At 38.5% G+C, this 18,776-nt stretch overlaps 1 protein-coding gene across 1 annotated transcript; it reads right to left on the minus strand.

The window, feature by feature from the left end:
• Positions 1-1,325: 1,325 nt before the first annotated feature.
• Positions 1,326-18,088, minus strand: alx1 (ALX homeobox 1). The gene is made up of 4 exons (XM_088340456.1): positions 17,878-18,088; positions 17,543-17,796; positions 4,890-5,018; positions 1,326-3,423 (listed from the first exon to the last, which is right to left on the minus strand). Exons 1-4 carry the CDS (start codon positions 18,077-18,079, stop codon positions 3,091-3,093), a joined length of 918 nt encoding a protein of 305 aa, XP_088196582.1. The 5' UTR covers positions 18,080-18,088; the 3' UTR covers positions 1,326-3,090.
• Between the last annotated feature and the right edge of the window lie 688 nt (positions 18,089-18,776).

Genomic DNA, 18,776 nt, shown 5'->3' on the forward strand with positions numbered 1-18,776 from the left:
TTCTTTTTAGCTTTTATGATTAATGAAAGCGAAAGAAGATGACTCATCAAAATCCGCTTTACACAAACGCAACCAACACCGGTTCAGGGTGTCCCCTGCCCACTCCCCGAAGATAGTTGGGGTGGGCTCCAGCACCCCTGTGACCCTACTGAGGATAGGCGGTGCAGATAATGGATGGATGAGTTAGTATAAGGGGGATCGTGTCCTAGAAGCAAGTTATGTCATTGTTCCTTAACACTAGAAAAGTCAAGTGTTAGTACTGTTTGGTTCTAGTCAAGTCTAGGTTCTAAAGTATGATCCGTTTTCTTTTTTGTTGAGTGGTATTCAAACTCCTAATTCAGCGGGTTTGATTCCCATGGAGGGTTGAGCGTAGATATCAATGTTCATTTCAAGAAATGAATTGGATTAACAGTTTCGTTGGCGTATCAGGGTTTATTTGTCCTTTCACATTGGGTGGTTTGGTTCCAAAGGCCAGTATATAAACAAGATTGATGTTTTGTTTTTATTTTCAAAGTGGAAATGTTTTTTTTCAGAAGCTTGTCCTTATTTCCGTTTAAAATACAGACTTGCGTCAACTAGAGTCTATAGTATTCCAGAACAAGTTTTGGCTATAAAAGCAGGTCAAAGTGACTTCAGCTGTAGAAGCTGAAGTTTCTAACAGAAGACCAGCATTTCATTGTGAATGGTCCAAACAAGACATCACAAATTTACGATAAAACACATTATTAGGTCCATTTTCACTCCATAAATGTTTTGTTTCTCCAGCTATGGAAGCACAAACCAATTCCTTTGGTTTAGGAGATGAGCATGAAAACATGAGATGTGTTTTGAACCCCAGAGTGGTTTTGATTACATTCATATGTGTGGAGTTCACCTCACTCCAGAACCTCTGGACTTTGTTTGGATCTTGAAGTCAGATACCGTTTTTAGATTGTAAGAGCTTGTCCTTAGGCTCTAGAAGGAACATCTTTTTGCTTTCATGTTAAGTGTTGAGATGTCCAACAGTTCTGTGCCTCTGTTAACTGAGAGTATGTTTTTCCATATTTCTTTCATTTATGGCAACTGAAGTCCACTTTAATCTTAAACCTCAGAAAAGTTTCCTTGAGCCATAGAATTCAACAGAAATTAAGCTGGATCTAAAGTGGGTTAAAAAAATTGAGAGTGCATTTTGATATGTCCAAGGATTGTGCCTCAATCCCAAGACTTCAATGTGATTTTGGGACTCTAGGAATGGGTCCATATTTGGTTGGTCCAAGAGGCACGTCGGGATCTGATCAAGAGTCCGAAGTCATATAAAGACTTAAGGCATCGTTTCCACTCCTGAGATTTGAAAATTATTTTAATGGTCCTTGAACTGGTATACATTATATCTGGTTCAAGAAGCCCTTTCCAACTTTGGGTCTAGAAGCTGGTGTACCATTTAAAAAATGAGAGTGTATTTGATGCACTCATGGTCATTTTTAGTGGTCACGCGTAACAGAGTGCACCTTAATCCCAAGACTCAAATTTTCAAGTTTTGCTTTTTCAAGAAGGAAATCAACTCTAAATCAGGGGTATGAAGGAACATTGGAAGACTTCAGTATACGGAAATAAAGTGTTTTAGTGCATTCAGACTTGTGAGGCTCAAAAATTCTTTTTTGGTTCTAGAAGCGACCTACACTGAATTTGGTTCTAAAAGCGGACAAGCATGTCTTCGGTTCTAGGAGCTGGTCTACATGTGATCTTTAGAAATGAGATTATATTTTAAGTTTGAGATTTTATTGTGGTCACATGCGCAGGAGTGCACCAAAATCTCAAAACTTAAATGATATTGTCAGGCACTAGAGGTAACTTCAAGTTGTGCTGGTTCAAGAAGTAGAACATCTCGGAATCTTAAATCGCAAGGCACATCAAATGACTAGATAATGACAATAGAGTGTTTCGTGCGTTCATACTTATAAGGCTAAGAATTTGTCTTTGGTTCTAGAAGTGGCTCTCGAGGCAGACAAGCATGTCTTTGGTTCTAAAAGCTGTGATTTGAGTGTACAGTATTTGATGACCCCAAGTGTTTTTGTATTTCAAGAGTACCTTGATCCAGGAACTCAAATGTGATATTTAGGCTATAGAAAACGAGTCACCAAGCAATTCAACACAGAACCAAAAGTCAAAAGACCCAAATAAGTATCAAGAGGTTTTGACAGTGTGTTTAGTTTTAGAAAGTGGTCGACAAGAATTGAATGCCAAGTGTTTTGTTTCAACAACCTCCAGACTCAGATGTGATTTTTTTGGGGGGTCTAGAGAGGGAATACCAGGTTGGGGCAAGAAGGAATTATGCTGACTTTGGTTCTGGAGGTGAACTAGTTAGTCTGAGTGCATTTGATCAGGCCAAGTGTTGTTTTTCCCGAGATAACTTAAATCCCTGGAGTCAAATGTGATTTTGAAGCTCTAGAAAGGGAGTCCATGTTTGGTTCATAAGGCAGGTCAGCATCGGACCAAAAAACTGAAGACCCAAATGTGTATCAGTATATTTTTGTATGTATTGCTTGTTTGTTAGGTTTTATATCCTGTGTACAGCAACCTTGGGTGTTCTGAAAGGTGCTTTGAAATAAAATGAAACGTATTGTTATTATTAAAGCTTTGGTGTATTCTAGCTCCTGAGCCTCAAGACATTTATGGGGGCTCTACAGGTGGGACACAATATCTGGTTTTAGAAGATGGTCAAACCCAGGCGTTTCTTTTTTCAGAGAACTTCAATACCAAGACTTCTTGTTTTTAGGCTCTGGAACAGGAGTCACTGTGTGGTTCTAGAAGCAATAACTTTGACTTTGTTTCTGGAATCAGACAAGCGTGTCTTGGGTTCTAGAAGCTGTAATTTGAGAACAGTTGATGAGCCCAAGCGTTTTTTGTTTTTTTAAGAGCACTTCCACCCCCAGTCTCGAATGTGAATTTCAGGCTCTAGAAAAGAAAGTCCACGTTTGGTTCAAGAAGAAGGTCAGCAGGGGACCAAAAATCCGAAAACACAAGTAAGTATCGGGAGATGGCAGCAGAGTGTTTTTTCGAGCCTTTTGGCTCCGGAAGCGGCGCAAAGGGTCTCTGGCTCTAGAAACAGGATCACATGGCCCAGGAAATGTTGGCGGCGTGCTCCTTGGCCTTCATGCGCAGCACGGCGATGCTGGACGAGCGCCTCTCGAACTCGGGTTTGGTCTCGAAAGCGTGGTGGCCGCCCCCGCCGCCTGGCGAGAGAAGCGGGTCGCCGCAAAAGTTGTTGAGGTGTCCGAAGTGGTTCTGCTGGTTGGGGAAGTAACCGTGGCCGTGATCTCCGGCAGCCGGGGGGGCCGAGCGGGGGGAGTAGGTGGCCACGCAGGGGGGCGAGCCTCGGGGCAACATGCAGGGGGACACAACGGGGCCGGCTGGGGGCCCGCCAGACCACAAGTTGTTCGGAATCTGCTGGGACATAAAGAAATAGGAGAAAATACCAGAATGGGACGGTGATCTAGATTCTATTCATACATTACACCCCGAATAAAACCGATCGTGAACTATGCTGCGTATGCAAATTCCTGCATTGGGAATGCATCATGTAATCTACAACAAAAGCATAACGAATTTATTCTTCTACCTCTCTAAATAAAAGGAAGTCTAATGCTATTATACTTTTTTACTATTATAGATTTATAAAATAATAAATAAAGTGTAAAGTATCTATACTTATTGATGACACATGGTAAATTTGTGAGCTAGCATGATGGGACAAGCTCACATTAGTTCTGATAACTTGTACTACTACTACTACTTATATATAAAAGTTAATGCTATTATATCTCTTACTATTAGAACGTTTTAAAAAGACTACATAGTCTTGTTAATACCCTTATTGATGCCACATGTTATATTACTGAGCTAGCTTAGTGGGAAAAGCCCACAATAGCTGTCACGGTTGCCATGGCGCCCAATTGGCGCCAGCTGCGGCTAGATTGACAGATTGACTTCCTGTCTATTTAAGCTCAGTGCTCTCACTCAACCTTGGTCAGTCCGTCAACGAACCTATGCCCCGCAAGACGTGGGTTCTGACTCGGTCCCGTTTCCTGTTGGTATTTCCTGTCCGGTATTGTTACGGTTTATTTTGTCCTGTCTAATATCGGTTTCCAGTTTTGTTCCTGTCTATTTTTGTCCTGTTTATTATTATCTCCAGTTTTAGTTTCCGTCTAGGTTGTCCTGTTTTATTTTGATATTCCGTTTCAATATCAATCCTGTCTGTCCTGTCCTGTCCGGTATCGACCCCATCTGTCCGATATCTGCTCGGGCAATTGGTGTCGATCTCGTCGGTCTCTGGCTTCCTGTCATTCTAAGCCAGACCGCCACCTAACGTGCATGACTCCCCATTTCCCGTAAAATAAAAGCTTGTGTGAGAAACGTCACGCATTTGGGTCCTGATCCTGTTCCGGTTCATGACAATAGCGCCTATAACTCATATTCCCTTTGGCTCTTGGCAAAATATTTTAATGAAAAGTGAATTATAACATTTCTATTTACTACTAGAGAATTACAGAAATGATAAATAGCAGAGTAAATATCTTTGTTGTCACATGCTAAACTAATGAGCTAGCTTATTAGGACAAGCTCACGCTAGTTATGATCACTCGTGACTACTACTACTACTCCTACTACTATTTCTTTAATTGTTTGCCAAATAATAGGTCCTTTATGAAGCATACACAATTCTGAACTAAATGAAAAGAAATGCATTGTGAGAAGTAGTTCAGCCAATAGCTTATTTATATTTACTTGATGCAGTGACACAAACCAATAGGAGACCACAATTTTATATAGTGTCGACTAGTAGTAGACAGGCATCTTAGGGACCTATTTTTTCTTATTTTTGGTAAAATATGTGTTTTGGATGCACGTACCTGCCCGTAGCTGTCAGTCCTAGGCAAAACAGACAAATCGTAGGCGGAGGCAAAGTGATTTTTGGCCTGCTGGATTTGTCCATAACGTTCTCGCTTCCTCCACTTGGCTCTTCTGTTCTGGAACCAAACCTGACACAAACACATACACAACCGGACAAATAACATTAAATTATCATCAATATTATTATTTTTTTAATCTTATTTTTATCTTTTAGGGCCGTTTTTCATGTTTTTTCTGACATGTCATGTCAAATCTCAAAAACAATGTGCACTTATGTTGTTGTCAATGACAAACTGCGAAAACACTTGGGTGAAAAATAACCTAATTTGGGTTAAGCAGGGACTTGGGTTCAATTTTGACCAGTGGTCGACCGGTTATCGGCACCAATATTTGGGAATTTGATGGATATTGGTATCACCATTTTCATCGATTTGATGGGCCCATTAATCATATTTAAAACTGGGTTGTTTAGGCTCCGATGCAGCCGAGCCTCTCCTTCCCTCGCTCCCTCTCTCATGCCTTCTGTCTTGCACACCACCCACCCCGCGCCTTCTGAATGGATAGGTGACTGGGGGCGGAGCCACTAAAGCATGAAGAATAACGTTCGAGTGGAGTAAACAACGGCAGCTCTGCTAACTCCCGATCCCAACATGCCTGTGAATCAAGCCGACTGATAATTGAGAAAAGTGCGTGGTAGAAAAGCACGTGTGTGATCAAGAGATAGCGTAAAAAGCCTAGTTAGCTTGATTAAAGAAAGCACAGGTGGGGACTAATATATGATCTCTTAACAAAACATTAGTTTGTCAATCAAGCATGTGTGTTTGTGATTGAGAGAGGGCATAAAAAGCATGCTTAAGTGGAAGGCTGAGTAATTAGCTGTTACCATAACATCAGTTCGCCAATCCATTTCTAAAACAAGAGTGCCCACACTATTTAATTCACAAACTTGTTAAAATTTCGCTACACTTTTTGTTTTGGGTTAATTTACGTCATGTTGGTTGTATTGACATATTTATTTATTTATTTATTGTAAAAAAAAAAAAAAACAAACAGGGAGCTATATACGTTTTTATGTACCTTTATGTCATGATTACTGACTTAAATAACCCGTGCCCGCTCATTTGGCTCCCTGTCTCTTTTTAAACCCAATCATGTCACTCTCCGGTGGTCAGTCCGTCTGCGAACCTCTGTTCATAGTAGGCAACCCTTTTTGACCCTGACTCCCGCCTGTCCCGTTTTTGCACTTGTTTTTCCACCTTTCCGTTCCTGATCTTCTCATCTGTCTCCAGCTACGACATGTTTTTTGATCCCGACCACGTCTACTCTCTCGTTCCGGCTTACAACCTGTTTCTGTCCCTGACCACGTTTTTGCTCTCCTGTCCCGGCTATCGACCTGTTTTTCTGTCCCTGTTACGCCCACTTCCATATTTAGATTGCAATCCAATTGAGAGAGCGACTTGCTTCCCAAGTCCAGCGAGCACCGGATCATGGGCGCTGCCCCTCCACTTACTGTCAATAAAACTTGTGGTTAACGTTACGCAATTGGGTCCTGATTCTGTTCTGGTCATGACACTTTATACAAGTTGCTATGCCTAATTTTATTTCCTGCACTGTTAGCTTTTGGCTTAAGTGAAAGATTATGTTAGTTGTGTTGAAATTCGAATTTATTTACTGAAAAAGGTTTCAAGGAGCTATTAAAATTGAATTTGAATGTAAAAGAATTATTTAGTTTTTGCATCGTGGAATTTATTCTATGCCAATTGTTAAGCTTTTACAGGAAACGAATATCGGCTCCAAATATCAGTTATCAGCCTCCTCCTAATACTCATACTAAAGAAACTCATATTGGTCACTGAGGAGTTGTGAAAATCAAACAACCCAAACTTGGTTACAAATTTTAAATAACAAAAACAGAGCTTATGTTAAAACATTGCTGCTTCTCCAAAAATCCTATTGTTCATATGAAATAACAAAAAATGAAAAAATAGGGCCCTATTGTACAGAGCAACCCAAAAAAATGGATCATTTTTGTAAAAGATCATCTTTTTTTTTTTTTTTAAAAAGAGCCCCAAAGGGTACAAAATTGGATTTTATTTTGTAAAAAACTATTTTAGTTGGACTAAAAGATTAAAAAAGACTAAAAGAAATTGTTCAAATCTAAGCGAGGAATTAGTCCATTTTTTAACCTATTTTGTTTTTTGGACCCAAGTGTTTTTACAATGCAATAACAATATAACCTCGCTATTACATGGTTTACTTTTCACAGTTTTACAACTTCACGAATTTGCATTGCGCATGTGTTTTGCATTCTAATTGGCTAAACAAGCTCCCTGCTTGTTGTTGTTTGGCCGTCCTGAAGCTATTTGTAAAAATAAAAACAAAATTTGTTCAACGAATGCTTAATCCTGTAAAAATATGTTCCCCTTCGGCAGTGTCTGAAACTCATGACAAAAAGTTACCGGACCCCAGGGCAGAAAACTCCGAAAATTTGCCTGCCAGGGCAGACAACTTTGAAAAGTTGCCTGACCAGCCATAAAGTGGCCTGCCCCATTTTTCACAACTTGAAACACAATAAGGCGACTAATAGCAAAAAAAACAAAAAACAATTGTTGCAAAGTAATAAGGATTGATAATCAGAATATATAACAGAACAACACTTTAAAATTAAGTTTATTATAAATTTACTTATAACATTCATTGCATGTATATGACGTCGCTGTTTTCCATCTGCCATCAGTACGTATTGACTCATCTTCATTCATGCAATGTTTGCGTTGCGTCGTCTGCTAAAAGCCACGTGAACTCCTCTTTCCATTATGCTTTTAATGTATGTTTTCGTTTTGTAGTGTCATCAATTTTGTTAGCTTCTTTTGAATCTTTATTCTAGAGTTGAGGTTTTGGCTTGATTCCTAACCACTTCTCCATTTTTCTTGTGTTCTCTGTCTACTTTGGAAAATGATATGCAAATGAACAACCTTCTAACGCTCGGGAAAGTCCGGAAGCACGAAGTTATTCGATGCGGGCTTCCGATCGGCTGCCGAGTATGCAAATTACCAAATGAACCAAAATTTCCAAACTGAACGAAGATTTGGAAATTAGGATAAAGCAAACGTTTGATTTGAAAAAAAAATCTTTTGGGTTTTTTTTCTTTTTATTCTTCCTTGAAAAAGTTGCCGGCCACCCGGGCGGACACATTTTGTAAGTTGTACGCCCGACGTAAAAGAGGTACGCCTTGGGCGTCTGGGCAGACGTTATTTCAGACACTGCCTCCGGTTTCGGTAAATAGACTATTTAGTTGTACGATAATTTAAAAAAAAATCATGGATTTTACCAAACACAGGTTCCTTTAGAACACAGGTGTCAAAGAGGCGGCCCGCGGGCCAAATCAGGCCCGCTAAGGGATTGAATCTGGCCCGCGAGACAACGCTCAGAGAAGTGCAAGAGAAAAACGAGCTGCAGGTTGAAATATGTCCACTTGATGTTGCCAAAGAAAGGTGCCTCGAACAAAGACACTGTACTTTTATTTCTCTCTCTCTCTCTCTCTCTCTCTCTCTCTCTCTCTCTCTCTCTCCTTTTCTCTTCCTTTGTTCCTCTTTGTCTCTTTTCTCTCCTTCTGTCTTTCTATTTCTCTTTGGATTTCTTTCTTCCTCTCCCTTTCTTTCCCCCTCTTTCACGACTTCTTTTTTTATCTCTTTTGTTTCTCACGCGCTCTCCCTCTCTCTCTTTCTCTTTCTTTGTCCCACCCTCACTCCTTTTCCCCTCCCTCTTTCTCCTATTTCTTCCTCTCTCTTTTTCTTTCTCTTGAATCTACTAGTCCAGCCCCCGACAGAATGTTTGTTCTATCGTGTGGCCCCTGAGTTAAAATGAGTTTGACACCCCTGCTTTAGAACGTAACCCCTGCGATAAAACGAGGCTTCACTCCTGTAAAACGATTAACCATGCTCCCAATTTGTATTACACTCCAAGGTGAAACGTCCCAAAATAAATAGAGAAATAAGAAAAAGTATCATTTGAGAGTATTTGAAAGTCGTTATTATTATTTTTCTTTAACATTTTAGTTTCTTTTTAACAATCAAATCTCATTTTTTGAATACAAAAAATTGTTACCAATTGAAAAATATTTGGAAAGTGTTGCTGTTTTAAAAAGGCATCAACTTCTTATGTCAAATACGGTGGTACCCTGGTCAATGTTCCCTCTAAGATACGCGCGTGCGCAATCGCGCATTGCCTGCACATTCTCAGCGCACAAGAAAATCTAGCCAGCGCCCAAAAATCAGGGCTTGAAATTGCTAATTAAGAAGCGAATTGAGTCAAAGTTACAGCGCATGAAGGTAAAAATACACAGGTTTCCCTGATGCTGTTTTCTAAATGCGTTATTTTGAAGTCAACGTCGAACGAAGTTGAAAAGTAAAGTCAGTAGAGTTTTTCGAGAACCGGCTTCTTTGGCTCGGCTTACTAAACACAACCGGCTCTTTCAGGTCCCAACGGCTCTTCAGGTTGTTTTTGCTTCTTAAATCCCTACACGACTAAATATTACGTAAAATTGTGCACAAAATGACTTAAAGGAAGGGGGGGAAATAGAACAAAAAAGAAAAAAAATACCAAAATGAAAAAGTAGTGAAAAGCTGAGTAAAAAGAAACAAAAGGAAGAGAAAAAACAAGGAAAAAATAGAGAACAAAAAGAAAAAAGTAACAGCTAGGAAAAAATAAAAACAACGAGATTTTTTTAAAGGAATTAAAAAAAAAAGAGAAAAAACAGGGAAAAAGAAGAAAAAGTTTGTGTTGCATTCAAATAATTTCCAATTATACCAAGTCAATCTTGTTGCCAACATTGTACTTCCACTAAAAAATATGATTAAATACAGTTCTGTATCTTGCAACCGACTAAATAAACCCCCCAAAATGTTAGTATTATGTGTCAAAAGATACAAGGAAAAAAAAGAAAAATCTTGTGAAAGAATTGTTGTAAAAGCAAATGACGTTTGTAGGCCGTTAAACCTTTGCAATAATACATTAGTCAATTCAATGAATAGTGAAAAAAGATTTTGCATTGCCGGAAACTCAGCAAAATGTAACTTGATGTCGAGTTTTGGACATGTTTGATAATGATTTAGTTGCCACACTTGGAATTGCCGTTGCTCACTGTTGTTTCAAGCGTTGCTCACCGACTTTGTGTGAACGCTCAGACCCGTGGAAAATTACAGGGAACATTGACCCTGGTCCCCAGCCTCAATGCTCAATCAAATCGTTGTTTGACCAAAGAATGTACGCAAAGAATGTTTTGAGACAGAATTCGGTGCCCAACCGAAAATAGTCTAATCGAATGAGATTTGGCGCGTAACGAGTGGAGCCGACTAGAGCCGAGTGGAGCAGTTAATGAGTGAAGGGGTACGTCATTTTCAAAGTTATTTTTTTCCTAATTTGTGCTTTTGCGTTGCTTTTGAACGTGGGTCTGGGGCATTAATTACAAAAGTTCACTAAAGCCCCTTTTTATCCTCCCAAATGGTGCAATTAAAACCATACACAGGGTAAGATATCGGGATCATAGTAATATTTTATTCCTGCAGTCCTAATGATTAAAATTGGATGATTTAGTAAAATTTTTAACTTTTTGACTGCTATTTAAAGTCAACAAAAACACGGTGCCAGAAAATATCCAAAAATGATTCACTCGGAAAGAGGGAAGTTATAACTTAAGGGGCTGTAGTAAATTCAAAATCCCAAAGGTGAGAACCACCAGGAAAAGTATGTGTGTGTCTGTGTGCGGAGTCAAACTTTGGAACAATTTACGAGACGAGATCAAACAATGTCCAACTATTCACGTGTTCAAATTTCAATACAAAAACATTACTGGCAGAATACAGAGATGAAGAAAATGGGGTATGAGTGCTACTAGAGATTGGAAATACTGCGTTTAGAACTAGAGTTAACCTTGTTGTTATTGTTACTATTGTTATATCATAACTGTTATTGCTATTGTTGTGATTATCATTGGTGTCACAATGATATTTAGTGAACTAGTAATACTATAACGTTAATAGATGGGTACAACGATGATTAGTGTATAAAATATGTGACTATTGTTGTTATAATTATTGATATCCGACCCGTGTAATATGTATATCTGTGAGATTTTGTTATATTTTTACACAAAAGAGGAGCTATCTTTAAAATGTAATTAATAGGGAAGATGAAGGGGTAGAGAAAATAAGCGTCTTGGACCGAAAAAGGAAATAATCACAAAGTATGAAAGTGGTTTTCGAGTGTCCGATCTCGCCATGCACTATGGCATTGCAAAGTCCATTTCGACTTTTATAAAACATAAAGGAGCGATAAAGAAAGCTGATGGCGGGAGTGACAGCGGTGACCAGGCAAAGGCCTCAGATAATCGAGGAAATGGAAAAGTTGCTTCTAATCTTTATCGAGGACAAGGATTTGCCGCGGGATAGCATTAGTTAACCTTTTTCTATTTATATTTATTTATATCCAGTATGCCATCACATCACTGTTCATAGGTATATAACTGATACAAAATCATTTATATTTCTCATTTTTTATGTTTAATATTTATTATTTACACATTTTTGGTCTTTAATATTGATTGGATACACTTTTTCTTAATATTTTAGGTTGGGTTTTTTTGGGTGGAACGGATTAAAATACTTACCATTGTTTCCTATGGGAAAAAAAATTCAGTACTAAACCAACAACCAGGAACACATTCTGTGTCAAGATTACTGATGTGACTCAGCTGTTCCCGCTCTTTTAGCGCCGACTGCCGCGGGTTCTGATTGGCTCCCTGTCAGTATTTGAACCCAGTCCTGTCAATCCCCTGTTTTCTGTCCTTCTGTGAACCTCAGTGAATACTAGGCAAGCCTTTTGAGACCCTGACTCTTACCTGTCCCGTTTTTGCTCCCATCTGTCTCCAGCTAGGGCCCGTGTTGCTCCTGACTACATCTATTCTTCCGTCCCGACTTACGATCTCTTTTTGTCACCCGACTACGTCTACTCTCCCGTTCTGGCTTACGACACGCTTCCGACCACGCCTTGCTCTCCCAGTCCCGGCTACCGACCCGTTTTTCTGTCCCTGACACCCCCATCGCTCGCTACGGAAGATCCACTTCCGAGTTCGGAGCTCAATTCGAGTACGAGAGCGACTTTTTTTCCCACGTCCAGCGAACACCGGATCGTTGGCGCAATAAAACTTGTGAGAAACGTAACGCTATTGGATCCTGTTTCCGTTCTGGTCCTGACATTATGGTTGAGGACCGAGGTACCACTGTATTTAGATGTGATGGTTTAAGTTTTAACTGCAGTTTAACATATAAAATATTTTTTTAAGAGAAGCATTAATATTTTTTTCTTTAAATCAAACTTTAAATGTAGAGGCAATGAACCTTTAAAGTATTTCTTTTTTTATTTTTCTTATTAAAACGTCAAAAAGCTTTTTAATGTTAGACTTCATTTAAACTGAAAGAATAGCTTCGAAATGACAATTTGAATATTTAAAAACAGTATGAAATTGCTGACAACCAGTTCAGGATGTCCCCTGCCCACTGCCCGAATATAGCTGGGATGGGCTCCAGCACCCCCGCGACCCTACTGAGGATAAGCGGTGCAGATAATGGATGGATTATGAAATTGTTCAAATTGTCAATTAAAATGTAACCACACATGCATTTTCTTATCACTTCAGGTGATACCTAGCTACTGCAAGATCAGTTTAAAGTTATTATAAAAAGCACGGCGGAGCAGTGGTTAGCGCCTGTGCGACACAGTTCATGTCATGGGAACCTGTCGTGGGTTCAAATCCAGCTCCGGACTTCCTGTGCGGAGTTTGTATGTTCTCCCCGTGCTTGCGTGGGTTTCCTCCGGGCACTCCGGTTTTCCTCCCACATTCCAAAGACATGCGTTTCAGGTGGATTGGCCGGTCCAAATTGTCCCTAGGTGTGAATGAGCGAATGAGTTGTCTGTCCCTGTGTGCCATTGGCTAGCAACCAGTTCAGGGTGTCCCCTGCCCACTGCCTGGAGATGGCCGGGATGGGCTCCAGCCCCCCAGCGACCCTAATGAGGATAAGATAGTGTCGGCCACAATGAGATGGGAGATGAGATAAAAAAAATATAGAAATAATTTAATAACTTAAGAATTTAACGTTTTGAAGAAATCAAAAATATATGTTATCGATTTAATTTAAATTGAAATACATACCCTTTTTTTTCAAGTTGTCATGCTTACCAATGGAAAAACTCACCTTTAAATTATTCCAAACAAAAATAATGAAAGTAATATAATAGGTTATGAATTCTCCGTTTTGAAGTATGTATAATCAAATAAATCAATGTATTCTAAAGTGCAGCACATACACACTTCATTTTTCATTCGGTCATCCACACAAACGGAAAAAACATTTTTAAGTCGTTAGAAAAAAATTTCAACAATAATTCAATAGCTTAAAAACGTTTTGAAGTAAGTATAATCAGTAAAGAAATAGTTTAATTTTTTTCAACTTGGATTCGTAATACAGTCGTTACATTTTGACTATACTACACTTTTAAAACACTTTTTCGACAATTAGGAGCTAATTATTATTTCTCAAAAATGTTAAAAATAATTTTACTTTAAAACTGGGGTACATAACTAAAGATAAATCACGATCCTTTTTAAAAAATGTAATTATTATGTTTTTTTATAAGCTTTCATTACAAAAAGTCTCAAAGGGGTGCACAGGCCACAATTAAAGCACCCCCTGAACTGAAACCTGCATTGTTTTTTTATATAAAATGAAAGTTTATATTTGTGTGTGTGGTAGAATTCTTTTAGAATTTTGCAAATAATAATAGCGAAATAAAATACTCTATGGTGTTCTCTCCTGAGAAATGAGGTGAAACTCATACGAGCTATAATCTCATGAATGATGTTTGGAGGAGCGTGACACTCTTGGCTCCAATTTAGACACCAACAACAATAATAATTGTATTAAAAACCCCAAAAGTGAGGTACTAATACTTGTCAAATCTGAGTAACGACGTTCTGCGTCCATTTAGTGGAACATAACATATATTATGAATAGTAACTGCCTCGTGTTCGAAATTCCTTCAGTTATCATTTCAATACACGATAGAAATTGACGGTATTATTGAGAGCTATCTATAAATACAGACTTATTATAACCAAAGAAATGGGATTTTGACTTTCCCCTGACCCACCATATGAAATTTATGGCCGGAATACTTGCTTTTTCCCTGCATCCCACAGATAACAATATTTTTGCTACCCTTGGTCATATTATCAATTGTGGATTTATCCGATCCTGGAAAATGTATCATCCTCAAATACGAAGACGCTGGTCCGGCAGGATCACTTGTCACTTTAATGTCTCTTTTAGCATCTTTGGCAAATTTTTGTCTGTCAGTGAAAAAATATTTGAAAGGAACCGGCGTTTTGCCAAACTCAGCTCTAAGAGAAATGTTACTGTAAATTCTGAACTACAAGCAGCCTTTCTGCTACATTTTAAACATTGCCCCTTTAAACACTGTGCGGCTTTTTTTCGTGGCGACACAGAGGAAACCGGCAAGCTGCTCTTTACCACAACGCATGCGCTCAAAATACTGATTTGTTTCGATTTTTAGATTTAATAATAGGAGTTGTTAAACAGATGGATTGTTTTTTTTTTTTTTACAAAACTGCTCTGTAACACTTTAATTGACAAGATCGTATAAATGATGCGGCTTAAAAGGTTTTGGGAAGCTTGAGTGCATTTTTAAGTCAAACATGTATGCAAATAATAATAATTACACTATTCTGCTCGACTTCCTTATATAAATTGAGAAGAACACTAAACACGTTTTTACCATGCAAAAAATTTAACGAATATATATATATATATATATATATATATATATATATATATATATATATATATATATATATATATATATATATATATATATATAATGTATTCTAAATATACCCAACAATTTCTTTATTATATGAATAACAGAATAGAATTTAGAGACAATTGTGATTTTTATTTTATCAAGTTTGCCAACGCTTCATTTGTTCTAATGAAACATTACAAGGCAATCGATTTTAAATCATTCATTAAAAAATAAAACTAGATCAATTCGAGAAAAGATGGAAGCTTATCACACAATTTTTACTTGATGTCTTAACACTTCACCTTTTATTTCATTTATTTCATTAACATTTTTTGTTGTTGTTTTTTTTTGTTATTTATGGGTATGTCAATTGTATATATTTTTTGTTCGTGTTGCTGTATGATGGGTGACCCAACCCCTTGTTAAAGTGTGTGTGAGAAATAAAGGGTTTAAAATATAATAATAATAAATGAATACAACGACACGTGAAAATCCTGTAAACAAACAGAAAGGACTGAAGAAACTAACTTTAAAATTTAAAACTCATTGAAAACAATGACCTCAAATTGCTTTCGTTTTGAGTGAGGCACGAAACGACGCAAATGTGTTATATTTAGAGCTCAAATTGCATTTTTTTTTTTTTGGGGGGGGGGGGGGGGGCATTTTAAGAATTGCTAAATGTTTTTTGACCCTTGTGAAAATAACCACAAATCTTTTTTCTACGTGTTTTGAAAAAAAAACAAAGAAAATCGTATGCATTTAATTACAATTTTGTTTGGTAACATGTTTTGAATAACCTAAAAACACTAATAACAAGTCATTTTAATCATAAAAGTGAACAATTTTCGATTATTGTATAGTCTGAGACAAATTTCTGGCTTGTGTCTGTTGGTGCATACACGCAAGCGAGCGCATGTTTTGTTTTGCATGTTGAGTTTCATCTCTTTTGAATTATAATAAACATTACAGAGAAACACTTCATTTTAAACTAAGAAATTAACAATTTGTAATGGTTTCAGGGCCTCTATAAGAGTGGAACAAGAGTACCCTGCGTGTTTTGTTTTGCATAAGCTGTTACGTATTATATTACACTTTAAAGAAAAATATTAATAGTGGGTATTTATAACTAAAAAATGGAGAATTCGCGTTATTCTCTCTGGATTCTGACACATTGCAAAACAAATATCTGACGCGCGTTCGTTTGTGCGTGCAATGATTTTGTGGACTCAGTAACCGTTTGAAACGAATTCCCGGCGTGCGTTTGTCAGTGCGCACGCACGCATGCGTATTTGTCTAGCAAATTGTAGTACACTTTCCAGAAAAACACGAATAACGGGCCCATTTAATCTACGATATCAACAAGTTGCAATCATTTTATGGCCTCGGTGACAGTGCAAACCTGGCTTACGTTGATCCGTGCGCGCGTACCAAGCGCATGCGTGTTTTGTTTTGCATTTTGAGCGAATTGTAGTACACTTTCAAGTCATGTTTATTTGTGACGCCCTTAATCACAAGAAGTCTCAAAGGCCTGTACAGACTACAGACTATTAATAATACGCTATCCACTGATGTAAAACCTACATGAGGGCAAGGAAAAACTCAAAACCTCAGGACTTGCCCTAGTAGTATAAAGGTGATTCTCGGCCATTTGAACTATGCGTTTGTCGAGCAAACAACTTTGTTCTGTTCCTCAATTGTGGCGCAGTTTTCTTGACAAAAACTTAACAGAACTGCTTAATTCCAGCGCTTGTTTTGCCCATTTCACAACGCAAAGGGGCAAAGGAAAAGTAATTCCCTATCAATGTAAATGAAAAAAAAACATTTAATAAGACATTATTTTGCTACATTACAAAGGAATATTTGCCTGAGCACAAAGACTACCAATAAATTGTACTTACTGAATACTATTTTTGTTAATGTTTTTATCCCGGGTATTGAGATTATTGATATATTCTAACTGATCCATCAATGCTTGTATTAAGCCTTTTTTTATAGGTGTGACCCTAGCATTTTCTGTACACGAATAACGGGCCCATTGAAACTACGATATCGACAAGAGGGTTGGGTAGGGTTACTTTAACTGGATTACTTTCAATTACTTTTGGATTACTCCAATACCAAATATGCTAATAAAAGACAAAAGAAACTAAATATGAATAAAATTATGAGTCACAACACGTGGTAAGCTTTCTCTCCTGGCTTTGATCTCTTTGATCTCCGGCAAAACTAACATAAAATGCGACAGAAACAAAATGAAAATAAATCCTAACAGCTTGCAACATCATTTTTGCCGTTCCATTACTCCCCAAGCCTGCACAAAATGTAGTAAATTTTATTCCTATATAGTTTCTTTTGTCTTTTATTAGCATATTTGGTATTGGGGTAATCCAAAAGTAATTGAAGGTAATCCAGTTAAAGTAACCTTACCCAACCCTGCAAGAGACAGTGCAAACCTGGCTTATCCTGGTTGATCCGTGCGCGCGTACCAAGCGCACGCGTGTTTTGTTTTGCATTTTGAGCGAATTATAGCGCACTGAACAGGAAAACGCTAAGAACGGATCCTTCCAAGTTTATAAATGAACAATTAGCGATCATTTTTGTAGACTTTATAACAGTGCAAAACGAAGATCTGGCGTGTACTCGCGAAAGATTCTCGCATCCTTTGATTTTCGTTTTTTACTTAGCTTTCACATTTTTTACTCTCATTTTCCTCTTTCGTTCATATAAGCCGCTTGTCCGTTCTAATATCAAATTGCACGTATGCGGTGCCCACCTGCACCCTGGCCTCGGTCAGTTCGGTCCTGGTGGCCAGTTGCTCCCGCACGTACACGTCCGGATAATGCGTTTTTTGGAAGACTTTCTCCAGTTCGTCGAGTTGGGCGCTGCTAAAAGTGGTCCGATGGCGTCGCTTTTTGCTACTCGTCACTTTATCGTCGCCCTTTTCTGCCCCGTTGTCCGCCGCGTCGTCGCCGCGGCAACAAGACGCCGAACCCGCAAGCTCCTCCGCCTTGGCCGCGCCGAAGCCACCTAACGAAAAAAGCCCGAAACACGTTTTCAAAAACCTTCTCTAAATGTGCTCCGTTAAATCTATAAAAACTCTACTTTTACCGTGCTGATCCGTCCGCGGTGATGCGCGGTGATCCCCGAAGCCCTGCGCGCATTTCGGGGGAGTTTTGGAGAAATACACGCCGCCCTCCAAGCTCTCCAAAGGCGGTTCCATGAAATAATCCGCAGCCTTCATGGCCTGGTTCTTCAGGCCAAATTTGTCGTCCATGAAGTCCATCATCATCATCTTGAGTGGTTCGTTCATCACAGTGGAGGCAGGACTTTATAAACCCCCTGCCCCAAAAGGAGAACCCCCACTTGGAATGACATCCAGGTTTCCCTCTCTAGCCTCTCCCCTCCCACGGACGGCCCAGTCCACACGGTACCAAACCTTACAATATGCTCCAGAAATTAAGGAGTGAGCGGATTGATCCAACTATCGAGATCAGTGATACTTGGAAGTACTTGGATCGAATTGACATTATTGTCTCCAAATCGATATTGTTTTCCCGTTTTGACTATTACGATATACATACATAATAACTTTCAAATTTATTCCAATTGTGACTACACTTGATTCAATTTTATTTTCCTAATATTGTGCTACGAAAGGTACCGTCATTTCCAGACTATAAGGGGCACCCGAGTATAAGACGCACCTTCGAAAATACCCCCTTCTGAAAGATGTATTCGTATGTAAGGCGAATCAAACTATAAGGCGCACCAAACTATAAGGTGCATACTATTAAAACAGAAGATAAAAACATATTACATGAAATATGAATATTAGGGAATCTGCTTCCACCACGAAAATGTATTTCTTTATAATTGTACATTGCTAGATTTGTTTAGCGTATTTCTGGCTCTACAAATTTGAGAGTTTTTGGGTGTGGCTTATAGTCAGAAAAAAAAAACAGTATTTTTGTTCTCTTTTGACATTGTTATAAAGTGTATTTTCATTA

Source organism: Urocampus carinirostris, chromosome 7, assembly GCF_059441175.1.
Source record: "Urocampus carinirostris isolate Australia breed hairy pipefish chromosome 7, RoL_Ucar_1.0, whole genome shotgun sequence".
Lineage (NCBI taxonomy): Eukaryota > Metazoa > Chordata > Actinopteri > Syngnathiformes > Syngnathidae > Urocampus > Urocampus carinirostris.